Source organism: Cupressus sempervirens, chromosome 5 (genome assembly GCF_028749045.1).
Source record: "Cupressus sempervirens isolate cs-2001-9-10 chromosome 5, ASM2874904v1, whole genome shotgun sequence".
In the NCBI taxonomy this organism is placed as follows: Eukaryota; Viridiplantae; Streptophyta; class Pinopsida; order Cupressales; family Cupressaceae; genus Cupressus; species Cupressus sempervirens.
The window spans coordinates 66,856,361-66,880,017 of NC_143122.1; the positions used below are offsets into that span (position 1 = coordinate 66,856,361).

Genomic DNA, 23,657 nt, shown 5'->3' on the forward strand with positions numbered 1-23,657 from the left:
TCTATAATATATTGCGAAATATAAAATGGTTATCTATAGATAATTTTTGTTTACATAAACTTGATCTCAATATGTTTTGTAGAGCTTGCAAAAATCACAATTGATAGTTTTGTAAAACAAAGTAAATTATATGTAGCAAAAGGAAATTAGCAATGACTATTATTTTAAATGTATGTTTCTCTTTAATCTATTGGCTATATTCTTGATTTCAAAAGTAATGTGAAATGCACTATTTTATATTAAAAAAAGTGTAAACATTAATACATTTATTTTTTATTTTCACTTTAGTTTTTAAAAATATTAAGACATCTACTCTTACAATCTTTCTTTCAAATATAGTTCCTAAGGTTAACATAGTAATGCAAATTTAATTTTTTTAAAGACTTTTTCTCACCCAAATGTTTAGAATGATAAATTTATACTTTTTTAATTTGTAAATATTTAATAATTGACAAATACTTGTAACATGTATGATTAAATGATATAATATAGATAATAAGAAGTGATAGAGTGGGAGCCACAGTTTCTCCACACACTATAGAGGAAGGTCAATATGATGAAGATAATGGAAACCCAATTTATCTTTGGGGGCCTTTTTCACTTGATACTGAATATCACCATTTTTTTGCAACCAACTACTATTTTTTGTTAGGAACCCATAGATTTTTTTGGGAAGTCAGTTGGCTTCAATGAGTGAACTTCTATCAATTTGGGGAATCTTGTTTGGGATTGGTGTTTTGGGTATGGATAGCCTAGATGGGTTGTTGGTTTCCTCTGTGTATAGTAGTAGAGGAATGAATGGGAGTTTTGTGGTTACTACTTGTATGGTGACTATTAGGTTCTTTGTTTCAAAGTAAGGTCCTTGATGATTTTTTTGAAACTGTTGGCCCCTTATCATGCTTGCACTTCTCTCTGTTGGGTTGTAGTGTGTGTTATTTGGTGAGGAGATAGGAAGGAAACATCTAGTACAATAGAATTTATTTATAGTGATACAATTTCTTGGGCCTCTTTGAAGCAAATATAGATTTCATGGGTGTTATTTTAGATGATTAAGATTCTATTTCTACTCCTCCCAATTTAGATAATGTTAGTGCTCCTAGTTAGAGGCTACATATGGAGATTTTGCATAATGATAGTGTCTTGACTAGGGTAAACAGATAATCATCTATCACAAAAGTAAAAGGCTAACAACACCAAAACTATTCAACTTCAACAACATAAAAGTGGCACTTTTGTTTAGAATTTAAAAATGAAGTAAATTGATGAAATGTGTAAAAATGGATGAAATTTATGATTAAAATTTTTAATATATTTTTTTGAATAAGAATTGATAAGTTTATTTAGTTTGTAAAGACAATTTTTTAATTGCTAAAAATTAGGGGTCTAGTTCCCGCTAAAAAATTAAATGTAGATAAACAAAATTTCCCCTAATTTTAAAGTATGTTGTAGGTGACATATATAGTTAGTGCATGAAGAAAGAAAAATTGGGTTTTGGGCTATATTTTTTTCTTTTATAACAATTTTAATTCCAACTCACCTAAAAATGGCAATTTTCATCTCCCACCATATTTTTTATAACAAATCTATCAAATATTAAAAAAAAACAATCTTGAAGAAGACTCTCTCCCTATTGAACTATATTTGTTTCAAAAGAAGATGTTGAGGCCTTGGTGCAAAAGATAAGAAGAAAAAAAGCACTGTTGCAAGATGAATTGGTGAAAAGTAATGCTCTTCTTAGAGGATTTGCAGTGAGATCTATTGATGATTTCAAGGTAGTGGTTGAAGCTTTTGAATGGGAAGAATAAAAATATCTGGGGTTTTCCCCAAGAAAAAAATTGATGATAAAGTTTACACTACCAATGAGGCTCCCTTGCATGACTAGATTGATTTCCACCACATGTGAGATGGCTCTGGTAAGTTTGTTTCTAATCTTGGGTAATCCATATTAGATGTAAATTGGCTTGGATCTAGATGTAATCTATTGAGGAATCAAACTTGAAAAATAAATGTTAGAAATAAAATGATTAGAATACAGTTTGGATCTAATCAATGGAGGTTAGAAAGAGTGAGAGGGCTAAATGTTGATCTCTTCAAATTATCTTCTAAGCAACTTTTCTCCTTGGGCTCTCTATGTTTGGGTTGTTTTCTTAATGGTAAAATGTAGTAGATGCATTTGATGGTTGGTGAAACAAGAAAATAAACATGTCTACTAAATCTATGGTATATTTTAATCACTTAGTGTAAAAGTAAAAGCATGATAGTGAAGATTGTGATCATGTTTGTGCAAAATCAAAGAATGGTGGACAATATTTTAATCACTTTGTATTGGATTAATTTTTTTAAAAGAAATGGTATGACATGGAAAATTAATATTGTGTATCATGCTGATGTAGATGAGGCAATGACCTTCTAAGCTATTTTTCTTCTGTGAGATTGCACCTCTAGAAAGTGGTGAAAGTTGCATAGTGCTAAGCCGGCTCATTCCTTCAATTATGGAAAAAATTGTACCAAAGTTTATAAGAAAATTAATGATGTTGGTTTTCTCTTCAACAATTAACAACACCAATCGAAGATACTCTAAATTAATTCACCTTGAAAACATGCAAAACTGTGATTGACACCTCTAATCTAGAAGAAGCAAAGAAAATATGATGTTATCTCAATTAGAGCATGGTTTCTCTATACACCAAACAAGAGATCTTCATGTAGTCTAACTTTTAGTATAGAAAATAAAATTTTTAATAAAAATCATAGAAGATTTCAAGTCTATAAAAAAGATGTTCCCTTCCTCTTAGTTATCTAAGTCACTATATAGTTGCATAGTTGAAAGTGGTTTCTAGGTTGTAAAATCACTACATAAGGAGGACTTGGGGAGGAGTTTGTATCATTGAGTTTTGTTTACAAAGCTAGGTGCGAGAAATAGTCTTTTCAAGTTTGAGTTGTGGTGATGCTCCTATAAGAACTTGCATTGCAAGCATATTATAATATTTTTTATTTGATAATACATTATGTGGGTTTTGGAGGGTGGGTTTTTCTCCCAAAAGGGTTTCCCCATGGTAATCATGTAATACCCTGCTAAGGGATCCAAAGAATTAACCTAGAATTTCACTAAGTTTGGTAGCATTTTTTTTTTTAACATGAAAGTAAATACCACATATAACTTATGCACAATAATGGAAGCAATAGTAATGTCCATCTGAAATTAAACATAACATACATATTAGATTATATTCTTTAAGATCCCTTAACGTTGGATTACATCTAAACAACTAACATTAATGAATCCATCTAGTACAACATCCACATGAAATAATAATGATAAGTCCAATGTTTACTTATTACATTTCAAATACTTATTCATCCTCTATACATGTCACAGGGTATGACAAGCCCAAAAGAATATACATATGTGAAATATGGTACATCACCCTATTCTAATACATGATACATCAAAGTAAAGATAATCACATGATACACATGATACATCATCATAGAAGACATATAAATCCATCATAAAGATCAAACATAATAACTAAGTGCACGGTTCCTCCCAACCGTTAATAGCATCATTAGACCATCGTGGATCCTATCCATCCCTCCGTGCGTAACATTCCAAATCACTGAAAGGATCATCGATATTATCATAGTAGGAATGTCACTCCTAACATATACTATATCATATGCAGAAAGTAATTTAACATGCAAATAAAAGCATAAGATAACATCATCTAACATATGCTAATCATCAATGAAAGGATACCTATCCACTATCACAAAGGATGCATCAGCCACGATGTCTCAATAAATCTCAAATGATAAGAGTGGAAAATACATTACCACCCGACCGTGTGGTACCTAAGTGGTCCACTCCTACCATGCTGAGGAGATAATCTCAAGTCCCAAACAGGGTAACAAAAACCACATAGCATAAATCTCTATAAGTCCAGGAATCCTAAAAGTATACTAACTCAAAGGTTCCAGACACAAATCTGACATCTACTCCCAGAGGCACATAATGACATGTAGGAACCTACTATGCAAGCGAGAAAGTGTCATCGCATTTATCATGTACAAGTTACCCTGGCAGTTAGCTAAACTCCACGAGTCCATACTAATCTCATGCGACCACTAGTATCCTCTCATATAGGCATACTATGGAATGCAAGGTCACAACCATGCGTTCTCACTACTCCCATCCTAGCCTATACAAGAACTCAAGGCATGGGCAAGAACAAAACACTTATCTTTTTAGGTTCATTCAGTTAGTATTAGGTGTGTATGTTATCACTTATTAATCCAACTTACAATGAGTTACCCTGGCAGCCTCTTAGGGCCCCGGCCCCCATTGCAAGCCACTTCTCGTCACTACATGCAGATATCCTACCCTAAGCTCATGGAATCATAAATTTCAAAATCACAAAAGATAATCCATAATAAAATCATCAAATATGCATATAAGCATCAAATATCCATGAGCAAACATCCATAGAAAATCATGAACACAACAGCTCTCTATTGGCAACTGAAGTATCACTGATAATCAAAGTATCCAATGGTTCTCAATAACCAAAATATATCTCAATCATACTGATCGAAGACTCCAAAAATGGTTGAGTCAAACATGTCACAACATGACATCATCAAGAATAAATCCACATTTTAGTCCCATCATGGTAACTAGAAAATAACCAAGGTTAATTGATCAATGACCAAAAATAATGGTTAAGTCAAGTGTCTCATACATAAGAATCTCAACTATAACAATCAATAACCACATCCAATACATAGAGCATTCCATCACATAACCATGGTTGGGTTTATAAAGGTCGAGATTAAAACATCATCATAACATCACAATCACATAACCCCCAAGCCTCTGGTAGACGTCCTATAACTAGTCAACACTAGTCAACCCAAAACCCAAAACAATAGCATAAAGAATACACAATGTAAACACATGTTTTGGTTTTGCTTTATTTAAAAATTTGAATTTAAATGAAAAAGTCTCGATTTATGTTTCCCAATTTAAATATCAAGTGGAGAAATTTCACGTTTAACCTAACTCTTGTTTTTGTATTGGTAGATAAAAGTTTTTACCCAAAAACCATTAGACTCAATTTTCTAAATGTTCTAAATGTCTCTTATATTTCCATTTAGACCCCCATCATTTTCAAAATAATATTTGAAATTCTTTTCATTTTCATCTTTCCAAATTAAAGATTATATTGAATCTATATTGCTCAACATTATAAAATAACTTGTTATTAAAGAATTTCTCTTTAAATTCCAAACATTAATTAATATATCAATTATTTATTATTAATAATGTATTCACACACACACACACACACACACACACACACACACATATACATACACTTATATACATATATATATATATATATATACACATACATAAATAAATACATATATACATATATATATATATATATATATATATATATATATATATATATATATATATATATATATATATATATATATATATATATATATATATATATATATATATATATATATATATATATATATATATATATATATATATATATATATATATATATATAACATTTAACAATTTAATACAATGCAACATTGAAAAGTCAAAATTCATATATGAAATAACATTTAACAATGTCCATTTTTAAAAGAAACTCAAACCACACAGGATGTAAGTACCGTCGTCGCATGTATGACCTGCGGATCGTAGGTACACTACAGGTCGCAGGTACTCTGCTGACCGCAAGTACACTACGATCTTGCAGTACCCTGCGATACCGCAGTGATCATAATGGTGTCAACAGGGGTGGGGGATGAGTCCATCCGCCCCTATATTTATATATTTTTAAAAAAATGATATCAATAACATTTTTTCAAACATTGATTCCATACAAATCGCAATGCGATTTTATATATATTTTCACTGCGATTTATAAGTACGATTATTCAATGTATATATATATATATATGCATATATATACATATACATATACATATATACATATACATATACATATATACATATATACATATACATATACATATACATATACATATACATATATATATATGTATATGTATATGTATATGTATATATATATATGTGTGTGTGTGTGTGTGTGTGTGTGTGTGTGTGTGTGTGTGTGTTTATATGTACTCACAGAATTTAAATCAAATATCACAACATATATATATGTGTGTGTGTGTGTGTGTGTGTGTGTGTGTGTGTGTGTGTGTATGTATGTATATATATGTATATATGCATATGCAAAAATTATAAACATGTATATTTTACAATGAGCATATACACAATTTTTAGAATATTCTTATAAACTATTTGGTCTCAATATTTATCCAATAAATCATCTAATGGTTTTGGCTACAAATTTAAACCCTAGCCCCATGTTCTTTTTAGATCTATGCATATAAAATTCTCAAATAAATTAAACTACCTATATTGAGAATGGATACAACAAAAATAGGAAATTCCTCTGAAGACATATGGAAGACACGAAGAAGATAGGGAATGCATGATGCGGAAATAGCATAAGTAAAATCACAAGAGTCTACCTGGATTTTGATGCTAATTCGCTCTTTCTTAGAAAGCCCGCAGAGCAAGCTCCTCCCTTCTTCAGAGTTCTTGAGTCCTCCAATGCTCCAATTGCACTACAAACGTTATGTCTAAGCTTCTAGGAATGCCTGAATATAAAGAGCTCTCAGGAAACACCTAGAATGCTTCTAGAAAAAACTAGAAGGTGTCACCAACTAAGCATGGGTCTTTTCCAACCTTCTAGATGAGCCATAGGGTTGTAGACACCATGTGCTTAATTGACGCACTAACCCCCGTGTTGTTGACACATGAGAAATAGAAAAGGGTGCATTAACTCCCATGCAAGCTATAACTCCAATTTACTTTTAATATAATTTCTATTTAAATATTTATAACTTTCATTTTAATTTTTATAACTTTTATTATTATTATTTATTTATTACTTTATTATTATTTTATTATTATTATTAATTTTAATTTCTAATTTTCTTTTATTTAATTCTTTTTCCTCAATTAATTCTCATATAATTAATTATAATCAAAATATCAAATAACATGATATTTTATATTAATTTTCTCAAATAATTAATTTATTAATTAAATCTATTTATTAAGACTTAATTAATAGAAAATTCACCATAGACCTCTAAGATAAAATATGAAAACCCATCATAGAGCAAATCACTCAAAATCAGTCTAAAGGGTTAAAATCATGAATTATGTCATCCGACACATTCGGTGGGTAAAATATCCAGATACTTGTCCTACCTCACTAGGAAAATTGGCTTAAAGGTTTGGGATTTGGACTTGAGAATTTATCTCCCTTCTCTTATCATTGAGATAGTATAATAGGGTACACTCATCCTGACAATTCAGAAAAGTTGATACCCAGTACTTGCAACCTGCAAAAAAACCATGCATGTACATACAATATATATAATACTAAGCTAAATAGACAGTGGCAAGAAGTGGTGCATCGTGTAGATCCTGACTAAGTAGGTGACTACGACTCCCTTCCTTAACCACATCAGAAACGCCATACAATAAGAAAACACACACACGATACACATGCAAGTATGGGGTAAGTATCCATAATAAAACACATGAGATAATAAACCATCCAACTAATCATCAACAATAACTGAAAGCAATGTAATGATCATCATGTATGCATGAAATGTAAAGTCTAAATGATCTCATCATATAACCACTAAATCCATAACATAATGTCTGATAGTGTCAAAACAATACCACTAATCCATCAACATAAAACTAGTCCATCATAGTCTGATAATAATAGCAACAATATGTCCAGAAAAGATGTGAACGAGGGTAGGCACTGCAAATCACTTTTTTATGTGTTCATTGTTATTTTTATTGTTCTTTATGAATTTCTACATATCTTTGTGATGCTTCAATTAAAATTTTCATAGTCATCCTCTCAAGATTAGTGTAGGAAGTGTTTCCACATACCTTTGCTTCCTTACAAGTGGTATTAGAGCCTAGATAGTTTTGGTTCTATTTGTTGGATATGGGGTTTTTTTAGCTAATCAATGTTTGAGTGGGATCTTGTGTTGAGTATTTCATTTTTGTATTGTAGGATTCAAAATATGGCAAGTGTGTTGGGGAGGAATGACAGAGAGACATTTTTCAGCACAAACTTTGAGATGTGGATGTTGAAGATGGAAGATCTATTAATTGATAGGGATCTATGGGATATGATTGATGAGAATAAGAAGAGGCCCATAGATCTTAATTTAGTTGCATAATATAATGTGATAGACATAAAACCTAAAGGTCTCATCAAATTGTGTCTTGCAAACTCAATTCTGATAAATGTCCATGAAGAATCTACTGTGAAGAAACTTTGAAAGAAGCTAAGTGAGATCTATCAAGAAAAATCAATTGTGAAAAATATTTTCTTAAGGAAGAAATGGTATTCCTTAAGAATGGAAGAGGGTGGATGAATTTTTGAGCATCTTGAAAGCTTTAATATGTTGGTGACTTGGTTGATCTCAATAGGGGTACCAACGGATGAAGAATAAAGATGTTGAATATTGCTATGTTTGTTGCTAGACTCACACGACCCTGTCTTGGCCATAGGGAGCACTTCAAATGTCTTGAAGATGGAGGATGTTGTTGGTTCTTTACTTTCTCAGGAGATTAGAAGGAAGGTCTCTCTAAATGCCAAAGAGGATTTGAGTGTTCAAGGAAGACCAAAAGAAAGAGACAAGAACAAAAATTAGCATGGTTGTTAAAGAATACGAGGAGATCAAAATCCCCTAGTAAGTCCAAGATAATCTATTGGAACTGTGGAAAACCCAATTACTTCCAAAAGGAATATAGAGAGGAAAAGAAGAAGAAGAAGAGGAAGAAGTGAGATTTTGATTCTAGTTCCAAGAAGGAAGATGAAGATGCTTTTATCGCAGCCTTGACCACTCATGTAGGTGACAATGTATGGTTGATAGACTTAGGTGCATCTTTCCACATGAATCCTAATAGAAAATGGTTTAGTAAGTATGTATATTTTGATGGTGGTAAGGTGTGTTTGGATGATAAATAAATTCTAGATGTTTTCAGCTATGGAAGTATTCATGTGAAATTTTCTAATGGTAGAATCAAAAGACTTGATGATGTCTTGTACATCCTAAGAAAGATTTGTTTTATCTATTAAAGAAAACTAATAGATGTAGGTGTGCATGTATATATTTTTGAAGTAGGTGTGAAAATGGCACAAGAGGTACTATGGTAATAGAAAGAGGAAACAAATTGGGTACATCCTACTAGCTTGATACATGGACAATTGAGTGCAATAGCATTTCTGATAAGATTGTGACAAGGAGTACTTCATTGGAAAAGAACAAGGACGTTTCTCCTTCAATAGATGGTCATGGTTTTTGCATACCCAAGGGTGCTTTATCTATGGAATCAAAGTTTTCTATAGAGAACACCATGTTATGGCACTAGAGACTTGGCCTCATAGGTGAGAAGGGTCTATGACCCTTGAAAAATAAAAAACTTGTTGATAGGTTGAATGACTACAATCTTGAGTTTGATTTTTGTGAGAATTGTATCTATGGTTCAATTTTACATGAGTTCTCATAAGTCCTCATGTATTTTAGATCTAATCCATTCGAATGTATTTGGTCCAATTGATGTTCCTTCTATTGGTAGATTAGTTTATTATGTTTCTTTCATTAATGATTTCAATAGAAGAGTATGAGCTTATTTTCTTAGGAGTAAAGCTAAAGTTTTCAATCATTTCAAAGAATTTAAAGAAATGGTTAAGTTACAAACTAGAAAGAAGATAAAATGTTTGAGGAAAAAACAATGGTGGTGAATTTTTCTCCAATTATTTTGATGTATTTTGTAAATATTGTGTTATTAAAGGACATAAGGTAACTTTGTATTCTCTGGAACATAATGGGGTTGTAGAAAGAATGAATAGAACCTTGACGGAGAAGGCTAGGATTATGTTGAGTGGAGGTGGACTAGAAAAAAAGTTCTAGGTTGAAGCTCTAGCCAATAATTTCTACCTAATTAATAGTTCTTCTACAAATTAGCTCTTGTTGACAAGACGTCAATGGAAGCATGATCGGGCCACAAGCCTTCACTTAGACCTCTGAGAGTGTTTGGTTGTGATGCAGTTTCTTATGCACCAAAAGAGAAGTGAATAAAATTGGATAACAATGTTATCAAATGTATTTTCATTAGATATCTTTATGGAGTAAAAGGATACAAGCTTTAGGATCCTATTGAAAAAAGGTATTTTATTCCAGAAGTGTTATTTTTAGAGAAACTAAGGCTTCTTTTGTTATAGTGCAACCAAAATAAATACAAGAAAAATATGTTATTCAAATTCATGCTACACCTAAGAAAGTTGAATCATGTCCCTTAGAAAGATAAGAAATTGAGGAGATCTCTACGAGTTCATAATCATCAAAGGAAGAGGGAGAACCCGAACAGAAACCTAAGCCTAAACTTGAATTAGATCTTTTGCTAAGGTCTAGTAGATAAAGGAATGCACCATAAAGGTGTGGATATTTTGTTCATGATTGGAGGTGTATATTTTCTTTGAGTGCTAACATTGATGAACCAAGATCTGTAGAAGAGGCTCTTGGTATGTATGATTCAGAATCCTAGAAAATAGCCATGGATTAAGAGATGGTGGCTCTTAAGAATAATGAATCATGGGACCTTGTACCATTTACCTAAAGGATGGAGCTTGTTGGTTGTAAATGGGTGTTCCAAAGGAAGATGGGTTCAGATAGAAGCATTGATAAGTATAAAGTGTATTTAGTTGTACAAAAGGTTACTCCTACATTGCAGAAGTTGATTATTGTGAAAAAAAATCTCTTGTAGAAAAATTGACATCCATTCATTTTTAACTTTCTATTGCACTTGCTTATGATCTAGAAGTTGAGTAGATAGATGTGAAAACAACTTTATTTCATGGAGATTTGGAGGAAAAAATTTATATGACACGGCTAGAGCACTATGTGGTGAAAGTTAAAAGTCATTTGGTCTACAAGTTGAAGAAATCCTTGTATGGTTTAAAACAAAGTCATAGGATGGGGTACTAGAAGTTCAACACATATGTGTTGAGTTTGGGATTTATGTGGTCTAAATCTTATCATTGTATATATTTCAAGTCCGATGGTGATCATTTCCTAGTTATTTCCTTATATGTTGATGATATGTTGTTTATTGGAAAAGGAAAAAGGTTTAATTGTAGAATTAAAATTTCAACTCTCAACAAAGTTTGAAATAAAAGATCTTGGTGTAGAAAGACACATTCTAGGAATGGAAATTATTAGAGATAGACAAAACAAAAAGCTTTGGCTAGGCCAGAGTAAGTATGTTGGTACTATTATGAGAAGATTCAATATGCAGGATTACAGATCATTGAGTGTTCATATTACTATGAGAACAAACCTTTCTAGCTCACAATATCCTACATCCCCATTAGAGATAGAAGAGATGAGTTGAGTACCTGCTACATCCCAAATTTTGACCTAATTTTTAAATTTATTTATAGCCATTAGATGGAACAAATTTTCTATTTATCATGTGAACAGGGTAGTTAAATATAATTGTTTAATGAAGATGATCATTATCCATTATTTGTCATGTGATGATTAGCAATTGCTTGATCTTGGAATCATGGTTAATAATTAAATTCTTTATCTATTATAAATGTTATTATGGAACTTGTTATTATCGTGGAAATATTGCATGGGTGATTGTAGGTGAAGATGAAGGGAAGAAGCGTTGTTAAACGAAATCAACGGAATGGGATACTAGTGCCTTAGTCCAATTATCAAGTTGACAAGTATGACCTTTAATTGCCTTGGTAAGGACCTAGCGATTTGAACATCAGGATACAATCAATGGACCCGCATGAGCTATTAAATAAATATTTAAAACATTAATTATTTTAATTAAAAATAATGTTTACCTCAAATGATTTTTTATTGATCTTTCCACCACATCATTATAATGTATATCTATGTACATGCACATAGATATAGGAATAAAGTGACACCATAATATTATTTTTATGAATAATATGATGCTACCTCATAAGTATATCTACATGCAAGTAGATAGATATAAATTATAATTATCCTCGATTTATAAACTTCAAATCTTTTTCCATATTTATTCATTTCTTCTTGCTAAAACCAAAATGAACATTTGGCATTTTTTATTGGCGACCAAGAGCCAAGTCTCTTCTTTGAGTTACGGATTCTTGGAAGCTAAAGGGACTTTGATACCTTCTTATATTATGAAGCCAAGAGAGTCAAAAGGCAAAAAAACATATCACCCAACTTCTTCTTTATACCACCTGACTTCTTTATAACATCTGATTTCTTTCTATATTATGAATACCTCTACAAATATCGCATGATATCTATGAAATTTACCATTGCTAATCATTGCATATTCCTTCCATGATTTTTCATTGATAATTTTATGCAGACATGACTAGAAATCACACTAGGATTAAGTTTAAATATTCCTTCCGTGAAGAGTAAGTTGATTGATAGCATCTAGCAAGACTCCATTTTGTTCTAGATTTTACCAAGTTATATTATGAGTATTGTAATGTGTTATGTATCTGATATTGTTGTATTTTGATTATTATAGCAGTAAGATACAATTTTCAAAACTATGATGCAAATCATCTTTTCTTAATTATCATCAATTAGGCCCTCTTTAGAGAAAAGTCATTTATGATGAATAAAAGTCAAGTATCCATGACATGATATCATATTTATACCATTGAAAGTCAGAATCAAATGATATTTATTCTACAAGTCTTAAAGATTACATTTCTTAGAATTACAGATTGCAATGAGATGAAAAACATATAATATTCTTGAATCAATTGAAGATCAATATCTACACAACCATTTTCTATGAGATTCAAGCACCTACAACTCATTAGTTGTATAGCCATGAAAAAAGGTGAAGAGGTGAGATAAATCTGCAATAACATAGAAATAAAAGTCAAACATGAAAAAACAATTTTAAATTAAATTAATCTAATAGCTCATGCTTGTTTATACTATTGTTCTCCTGTTGTCAAGTCGAGTGGTGGTGATTGGATCATTGAACCCATTAGAAAACCTTGGACAACGTCATTTAAGGCATATTTTCCAAATATAATCACTTGATGTCAGTAAAGTTAGTTATTTAGACTTGTCCATCCATAACTGTGCGGACAATCTAAACACTTGAATGCTCAGGTGGATGGACTAAAAGTATCGCAAGCCTGATCCTGGGGTAGGGAGGGTCTTTCTATTCATTAGATTGTGTGGGGATAAATATTGTCTGAGGCTAGGAGGTCAAGCCTAAGTCAATGCTTCTCCTCTTACCAAAATTCAAGGCTTGCACAACCAATTAAAGACTTACCGGGTACTTCTTGTATGTTCTTCTTTCTTTTTCATGTTATGCATTTACTTTATGTATATGCATGAAAATATAGTAAATTGTTATTACAGTTATAGCAGTTGAATGTTATCATGGTTATTTTAGTTAATTGTTATTATTATAGTTGATCATTTTTATAATTATTTTAGTTGATCATTGTTATAGTTATTTCAGTTGATCAATGTTGTTATAGTTATTTTAGTTGAGCTTTTTTATCTCATGAAAAGGAATTCAATATATAGTTGAGGAAAACTCTTTCTAGATCTTTTTTATTTTGTTATGAAAATATGTTTGTTATAGTACCATAATAGGGTGTTGTTGGAAGTTTGATGTGCGTTATGGTTTGTACAAGACTAGGAATTGCCCAAGTAGTGGGACTACTTTTCGGTTACATTTCTAATCCAAGAAGAGCACATTTGGATGCAAATAAAAAGAGTTTTCATATACTTGTGGGGTACCTTAGAGTACTCTATATGTTTTCATGGAATAGGAAATGAGTGTTCCTTGGATATTCAAGGCTATGTTGATTCAGACTGGGTTGGTGATGTTGATAGAAGAAGATCCACCAGTGCATTTGTGTTTAAATTATTTGGTGGTGCAATTAGTTGGATGAGAAAGTGATAGGTTGTGGTCACTTTGTCAACTATAGAGGTAGAGTATATGGAAGCTATTCATGCCTACAAGGAAGATATATGGCTAAAGAGATTTTATTCAGATATAGAGTTCAAATAGGGTGCAATGACAATTTATAGTGATAGTCAGAGTGCAATCTTCTTAGCGAAGAACCCAACTTTTCATTCCAGGGCCAAGCACATTGATGTACAATACCATTTTGTGAGAGATATGGTCAAGGATGGCAAGGTGAAGCTAGAGAAGTAAAAACTTTGGTGAATGTTGTTGATGCATTAATTAAGCCTATGAGCACAAATAAGTTCAAATGGTGTTCAGAGTCTATGGGCCTTTTGACCCCTAGCAATTAAGTCATTGATACTTTGGATCCCCTAACTCTTGCAAGGTGTTTGACAAGTGGGAGAATGTTCAGAAATGTGTCTCAACCTTGTAATCATTTTTAAAGATAATTACAAAATTTGTTGTTGCTAGTTTTCCACATGCTTATGCATTGATAAAAGGCGTATGAGTTGTTAAAAATGTGTCTTATCCATAGTAGGTTATAGGAGAGTCACTTTTAGAGGATAAATAACTCATTATGTGACTTTTATGAGGGTCTAATTGAGGGGCCAAAATTTTGGACGGGAATAATAGTTTAACCTGTTTTTTTTTCCCAACTTGGAAATGTAAATGTCAAGAATGGGAAAGATTTGGTATATTGGTTTAGCCCATGGTATTAGAAAACCAAAAATGATTTCCAGGTTGTAAAATCACAATATGTGGAGGGATTGAGGAGGAGTTTGTATCATTGAGTTTTGTTTGCAAAGTTGGGTACTAGAAGTAGTCTTTTCGAGTTTGAATTGTGGTGATGCTCTTGTAAGAACTTGCATTGCAAGTGTTTTGTAATCTTTTTGGTTTGATAATACATTATGCAGGTTTTGGAGGGTGGGGTTCTTCTCCCAGAAGTATTTCCCTACGATAATTATTGTGTTATGAGTTCATTGTTATTTTGATTATGCTTTTATGAATTTCTTGAGATCTTTGTGATACTTAAGTTGAAATTTGCATAGTTGTCCTCTCAAGATTAGCATAGAACTTGTGTTTCTGCATACCTTTGCTTCCTTACAAAATCAACAATCGTCTATGGTTTCATCTGCACTACAACTAATTTGTTTTCTAATAGTTTTGAGAATGTGTCCTTTTGCAATAGCAGAAATACTTTCAACATATTGCTTTCCAATTTTTGTCTTGCAAACCTCATCTATGGCTACATTCTACAGGTCTTTTTTCTATTTTGTTTTTCTTTTGTTTTGATTTTGTTTAACTCACTCCATAAAGAAGTAGGAATTCCATTATTATAAGCTTCCAATTCAACATCACACTTCGCACCATATTGATAAATTCATCAATGATAACATGTGTTTCCCATCATAAAATGCAAATCATACCAATTAGCAGCATTTTTTTGCTAGGCAAGAGTCTACATCACAACGGTAAATTGTGAGCCTCTCATCTAAGAGGCCTTGGGTTCAAGTCTACTTGAACTTAACACATGACAATAAATAATCTATAAAACTAATAAATAATCTAGGCATCGTCAAATTAATCTTCCTCTTCTTCGAGTGGCTTTCCTCTTCCACTTTGACTAAAGGAGTAGATGCTATTACAATATCGAAAGGATTGCCACAAGAATTGTATTAGAAGTACCAAGCCTTTCTTCTCCTAAGAAGTACCAAACCTTTATTTTGTGTTATCATAAGACTTTCCAAAAGAACTTCAGAATAACCTTCAATATGTTGTTTAGTTAACTCATAACCAAATAAAGGATGAATTTTATTTCTTAGTTGAATAGCTTACATAATACAATGATCAATGGTAACAATAAGAATGATATCATCTTTATATTTCTCAATCATGGGCAAAGGAATTTTGTCTTGTGCATTATGCAAAACTGTAAAGAACTTTGTAAGCATATCCTCTCTATATGCAATTCTTTCTTTCTTCATTAATATTTTCTCAATTTGATGTGCAACGGATTTATCCCAGATTTTAAAAAGGGAAGAGAGTTACCCTCACCCGGTATGTAGTTTGAGAAATACAACAACAAACATGTGGTTAATGAAACGAAATGAAAATAGACATTTTTCTTGCTGGTTTGTATTCCTCTCAAATTATCAAGAATTTATCTTTAATTAAAGTGCAAAGTTCGTAATATGTACCTTTCACCATTTGATGGGCTACATAGATTATGGTTGCTAAGATAGAATTTTCCTAGTTGGTATGGTAGATTTCGTAACTGATACTGTATGAAGCATATCTGACAACAGGCTCTATTATGGTGATTATTTTAAGTGGCCTTCCATCAAGTGTAGTGTAAATTAAGGCTTTATCTTCACTAGTTTTAAGACTTTTAATCTTTGATACATCCCTGACGTCACACAAAACAATGATCCTTCTCATTACTCCCTTGGTAATCAAATGGCAGTTGTCTTCAAGCAAAACAATTGATTGCCATTCTCACCTCATCATCATCTATCTCCATTAAATTTTGAAAAGCATTTCAAACATCTACCTTTTTCCTCTACCAAAACTTAATATTCAGGTTTGACGCTTTTGTCTCTGAGTGATAATTTTGTTGCCCAAATTATACCAAAATTTAGGATGGGAGACAGATATAAAGTGATTTCTCCCATGAGGCTGCTCAATTTTCTCAAAGAGCTTTACCACTTCTTTATCCAAACCTTCATATTTCTTCTGACCTCTTCTTTGTTAATTATCTTTATTAGTTTTGACCTATCAACATTCACAAATCTGCAAAATTTTGCAATATGACCATATTGAAAGAGTGCATAACAATATCCAATAAACTAATTGTTATTATTATTACTAGGCTTCCTACGCTGACTTGATTTATGACCAAAAAAAATTATATAATTGAAATATCTACCGGTAGAAGACATATTATTTAGAATGGTCATGCTTCTACATTCACTTCTTTTATGTCTTGATCTATTGCATTTGAAACAACCACCATTAAAAGAATGGGAATTCATATTTACTTGGGGGTCTTAACAGAGCCTTACCTCTGTCCAATTGATCAGATGTAGTTTCATTTTGACTCACAAATACCATTTTATCTACCTCCTGGATTGTTTTGGAGGACCATTCACCGATATCACATCCAAATCCCTTCTTATCATTTTATGATCTCTAAGCTCTCAAGATTTCATCTAGTCTATCCACACTAATTATCCTTTCTTCATTTTCATGGTTTCAGCCTGATTTGGTTTGAGAGATAATATTTATTGTTCAAGCTTTTGACATTTATTAGACTTTCTCTTAATTATGTTGCTCATCTTCTTTTTGCTTGGTTTTTTTTTTTTTTAATGATTATCTCGCTTACCAATTTGATCTTGTTTCTAACTTATTTGTGTTTATAATTGAACTTTCAGATCTGTTCTTTCAATTTACAAATGCAAATTATTTGACATTTTAATTTTTAGTAGAACCGAATTTTTATCTTCAACAGATTCTAGATCTGCATATACCACCATAAATTCCTTCTTATCCATAGTGGATGTCAGTGTTAAAACAAAATTTGAGCTTATAGTATAGTGAGAGGAGAGAGGTAAATGAGTATACCCTTGAACAATTTAAAACACTTTACTAATTGTCCACATAACATATGTTAATTTTGTTGGAAACTAAACAACTAAAAGAAATACTTAACACTAATATTTTTTTATGGAAATCCAAGATGGGAAAAAACATAGAGAGGGTTAGCCCTCATGTATTGTGTAATTGATTAACAATACATAGGGTAGCTCATTGTTGATGTGGCTTGCTATCAATGTCTTCAATGTGTTTGGGTTTATTGCCCTAATTCAAAGATAGCAAAATTTGCTAGATATACAAATTGAACTGGTGGTGATGCATCTACAAATGCATAGATACAATTCTAGGTGAAATACAAATCTTCTTATTTATACCAATACAAATGTTCATATATAGTTCGCTTGTAATAGTCTGCATACACAACATCACTTAAATAGTATCATTAAATTACAAAGATTTTGCACACTTCAAAAACAGAGATCTTTGTACATATATACTAGGCATTAGTATACACATCCTTCTTGTCAACCAAAATATGAGTGAATATTTATCAATCAGATTTTTTGTTGGTATGCCAAAATGATTGCACTGGGATCTCAAAAAGTATTCCAAGTGAAATTCTAGACATGAGGGATGACATGAAGATGAAATTTCCTAAACAAGTCCCTCTATGAATGCCACATGTTCAAAACAAGACCCAAAAAGATGACTCCACCTAACAAAGAGAGGATCGAAAGAGGACCGAACCCTAAACCCTGCAAAAATAATACCAAAGACCATGTCCTCTAAAATTTATCATTCAAAAACTATTCATGCAAACAAGTTATCATGGTTTGGTTCTTGAACAATATAATTAGAAAAGACTCTAGATCATTTCATATCATGACGATCATGTTTTCAAGGCATGTGCTTGTATACTCATCCTCACACATTCAAGTTACAAACATGAAATGTTAGTGTCTTGAATATTATTTATTCAATCAATAACTCATTAATATTTTAAATAAAAATTTTAAATGTATTAAAAAATCAAATATCTGATCCTCGTTATCCTACTCCCATATATATCCAAAACAATGCCAAACTTTGTGACATTTAGTGAACCTGATGACTTTAACACAAAGGTTTGTGTTTTTAAATAATCCCTCTGTGGGAAGAGCATAGAAAGGGACACATGCTAGGAAAAAATATTAAAAAAGGGAAATGAGATAAGCTCAAAGAAGAGGTTTCAGAAACCCGGTCTTCTTCTCTATTTGCCGACACAAAAAACAATTCAAACAACTTTTGAAAGAATTGCTCTTTTACACGTCTCTTCCACCTGGATTAGTCAGCTTTACAAGCACGCTCTGAATACCAATTTCCTAAGGCCACTAGTTGTTATGGGGTGCGCCTTTTTTCCAATAGTAAAAGCCAAATAAGCTCAATTTGCAAAGCCCATTATGAGATGCCTCTTTTTGGTCTATATATATGAAGGATATTAGAATGAACTGAAACTGAACTGAAGAGAAAAATCAAGGCAATGGGCAGTTTAGAGGGGTGTAATGGTGGAGTAGAATCTGAATTTGTGGAAGGGAGATTAGCAGAGCAGAAGTTGGTTGATGGCAGATTGTTTCCCAAAGTTTTCCTTCCTTCAAATGATGTTGTTGAGAGGGAAGATGTTCATGCCTTGGTGCAAAAGATAAGAAGCAACAAAGCATGGTTCCAAGATGAATTGGTGAAATACAATGCTCTTCTTTTTAGAGGATTTGCAGTGAGATCTGCTGAAGATTTCAAGGCAGTTGTTGAAGCTTTTGAATGGGAAGAGCAGCAGTATCTTGGGTTTGCCCCAAGAACAAAAGTTGTTGATAGAGTTTACACTGCCAATGAGGCTCCCTTGCATGATCAGATTGACTTCCACCATGAGATGGCTCTGGTAAGTTTGTAGCTAGATTTTTTAGTGATTGTCTAAGAGAACTCAAGCTTGGGAAGTCCTTGCTAGAAATACTCCATAGAGGTCACAAGGAGTGAGCTAAGCATGCTTTGTCCTTGAGCTTACTTTATTGGGTTGTCTTGTTAATGATTAGTCAATAGGAGATGCATTGCTTGGTTGCTGAAGCAAGTAAACAACAAATGTCTATGAATTCATGGAATACTCTAATCACTCTGTATCTTGTTTTCTAAGAGAAAAAGCAGGATAGAGAAGAGTGAGATCATGTTTATGCAAGTGAAAGAATGGTCGACAATGCTTTAATTATTAATCACTTTGTATTGGATTTGTATATATAAGTAGTATGTTATAGTAGACTAAGATTTTGATGATTATTGAGCTATGTTTTTGCATTCAATTGTGTGGAATTTTTGTGTATCAATGGTTTGTATCACATTCTATAATTCATCATCAAGATAAGAGAGTTGTAGAAAGAAGATCATAGATCATAGAGTGTGATCTGAAATTTAATGCAGCTGAATTCAGAAATACATCGAAACTATAATTATTGATCGTTGAAACCTACCATCTCAGATTGTGATGATGTTGATGCAGATGAGAGAGTGGCCCTCTAAGCTGTTTTTCTTCTGTGAGACTGCGCCTCCTGAAGGCGGTGAGAGTTGTATAACTCCAAGTCATCTCATTCCTCCACTTGTGGAAAACATTCTACCTGAGTTTGTAAAGAAAGTAAGAGATGTTGGGTTGCTCTTCAACATAACAACACCAAGCCGAGATACTTTGAATTCCTTCATCTCTAAAACATGGAAAACAATGCTTGACACCTCTGATCCAGAGGAAGCAAAGAAAAGGTGATGCATTGTCACTTAGAGCAAACTTTTTCAAAATTTATTTATAATCAATAGATTTGCAAAGCTTCTAAAAGGATTAAGGGAGTATTTTAATAATAGTTTTATGGATTAAATTGTGTTTAGATTTTTTAAGTCATTATTTTTTTATCATACTACATGAGTCATCAAAATGAAATGTATAAAGAGAAGACAATAAATCATGTAATATGATCTGAGTCATTAATGTAAATTTGTAATTTTATTTTTTATCACCTTTTTCTAATAGTTAGAAATTTGGTACTTTTAAAATTAAGAATACGCAAAAAATCTATGATCGATAAGAGTTATCAATTTTCACTAATAACTAGTGGTATGTAGCTTAATGTTAAGCCTTTAGAGATATACAACATGTGTATATAAATTTTACATGGTATTTCTACATTTGTTGTTAAAATTATATTTATCAAATATTACACTATTGATTTTTATTTTCATTTTCTTCACCTAAGAAAATATTTATTTTTTCTCTTCTACTATGTTCTATATTTTTTCAAGTTCTCTTCATTTTATATAGTTTATAGATTTTTATTTCTTCATTTTCTCCATCTACTTTTTTTTTTTCTCTTCTCTATAGTTCTTTATTTTTTTCCAAGTTCCCTTCAATTTGTGTTATTTATATTAGGTAAAACAATAAAATATATTTTTTATTTAATTTTTAGAATGTATTATTTTCTTAAATTGATTTTAATTTAATTTAAAAATAAAATCTAGAATTGAAATCTTAATAATTTTCATTCCATTTTTTTACCAATATTGATTATGGTTTAATGAAGATATGATTGTTGAACTGATTGTATCTATACTTTTCTTATCTGAACTAATCTTAAGTTGATTCGGTTGCATCTTAATAGAGCCGCTGACATATTTGGTTGCACACATTTTGAATGTCATGATGATGGGACTGGAGATTTTGAATTTGGGCCATTAAAAATGATTAGAACATTAGAAAAAGAGAGAGGAAATGAGGTGTGGTTCATTACGATAGCAGGCTATGGTCAAGGAAGCAAAAACCAATCGATTAGATTGGGAGATGAATCTATTATTCCTACTGAAGCTATAGAGATGTTTAAACACATTATGGATGAACAATGTGTTAACTTGAAGCTCAAAGATGGTGATATATTATTACTAAACAACCTTGTTGTTCAACATGGAAGGAGGCCATCTAAACCTCCTCGAAGGGTGCTAGTTTCTATGTGCAAATAGTTCAAGAACCATTTGGGAATCTGTAATAGAATTTATGTAGCCATTGTTTTGATAAATTTAATCTCACTATGGATTTGTTAAGACCGAGGCAAGAAATATTAAGTAATGCTAAGAAAATGTGAATTCCATGTAAAAAAGAAGAAAACAAATGGCATGCATAAAGTAATAGAATTAAGAACCATTATAAGTGTATATTTTAGTGTAATATTTGCAATACTTTGGGTTTTTTAATCTTAAACTTATGATATTGCACATGTTTATTTAATTTTCCTTAGGTCATTTACTTTCATTTTTATGTCAAAGACATATTTTGAATTAATTAAACATTCTAACAAGGGGGCGACCTTACATAAACAATGCCTAAAAGAAAATACAGGTCATCAACAACACTTGAATAAAAAACTAGATGCTAGCCAAAAAGATAAATACATAGCATAAAGGGGTAAAAGTACAAAGTTGTGTCACCTTTCAGGCTGACTTATCAGAATGACTGAATTTGAGTATTTCTATCTAAAATTCATTTTTTTTAAAAACATATGATCTAGATAAATTCATTCTAGCTAAGTTATATATGGTCTTACACTTTTCCAATTCGAAATATCTATTAAATGCATGTTTTGTACTAGTTTATATCCAATTACTAAAGAAATAAAATTATTTCAGAAAAGTGGCATTTCACTAACTCTTACTATTTTTTATGATTTTTTTTTAATAACATATAAACACCATTTTATAGAGCTCAGAGTCAAGAATATTCTCATGTAGAGTTTATAGTGTTTTAATTAGATATAGTATATTGAAATCAAAAAAGTCCACAACCACTTATTTTAACACTCAAAAAGATGTCAATTTTGAGAAAGAAAAAATATCAAATCATATCAAAAAAATCTAAAAATTATATGATGTTCTAGAGGAGAGAGTCCTCTTCTAGAATGCATAATTTTTCTCCTAGTTAGAATAGATTTGTTTTGAAAACTGTGGTGGGAGATGAAAACTATCGATTTCAAGTGAGTTGAAATTTTAGTCCTTATAAAAGAGAAAATATAGTTCTAAAGATAATTTTTATTTTGTATTGTTCTAGATATATATGTTATCTATAAAATAGTTTAAGATCAATGAGAAATAAGTTTATTTGAATATAGTTTTGTGGTGGGAACTAGACCCCTAATTTTTAGCGTTTTTCAACACCTAAAAAATGATCTATAAAAATTTGGAAAATATATCAATTCTTATTCCAAATAATTATTAAAAATTATAATCTTAAAATTCATCGATTTCTAAACGTTTCATTAGTTTACTTCATTTCCAAATTCAAAATAATAATACCAATTTTATGTCATTGAAGGTGAACAGTTATACTTTTGTTAGCCTTTTCCTTTACAAAAGGGTGTTTAGTCTAGGATTCCTTCAATGGAAAGGCCAAACTCACCTTCAAGAGATCACAAGTGAGAGTTTTTAGAATTGTTCATCCTACATTGACAAAAAACAATCCAAGTGATGTTATCTATAGGTTTATCAATGAAGGAAACTCCTCTAGAATGGTTGTTATCACAATAACTAGAGTGTTGAAGAGGTTGAGCAGTATCAGCATAATGATAATGCATAGCAAGAATAGAATTATGATGCATATGAGGAGAAAAAGTAGTAGGAGAGGAATGGTCCATAGGGATAGAGGGGGTATGCCCAAAGTAGCAAGGACAAAATCCAGAGTTGTAATTAGACCCAAACCTAGATTACTATAAAAATCCTAGTCCTAATCAAGAATAGGAGACATACAAATTTGCAACAAACATTTTATCTTCATCAACAATTAGTAAATCCTTTGAAGAAGAATAAAACAAAGAATCAAAAGCTCAAACTATTAAATGTTCTTTACTTTCTTCATTTCACTAAGTAGAAACACCTT

The 23,657-nt window shown here is 31.5% G+C and overlaps 1 protein-coding gene across 1 annotated transcript; it reads left to right on the plus strand.

The window, feature by feature from the left end:
• The first annotated feature begins 19,100 nt into the window (after positions 1-19,100).
• Positions 19,101-21,832, plus strand: LOC149554577 (clavaminate synthase-like protein At3g21360). The gene is made up of 3 exons (XM_089828631.1): positions 19,101-19,643; positions 20,253-20,506; positions 21,397-21,832. The coding sequence occupies exons 1-3, from the start codon at positions 19,251-19,253 to the stop codon at positions 21,749-21,751; spliced, it is 1,002 nt and encodes a 333-aa protein (XP_089684757.1). The 5' UTR covers positions 19,101-19,250; the 3' UTR covers positions 21,752-21,832.
• The last annotated feature ends 1,825 nt before the right edge of the window (positions 21,833-23,657 follow it).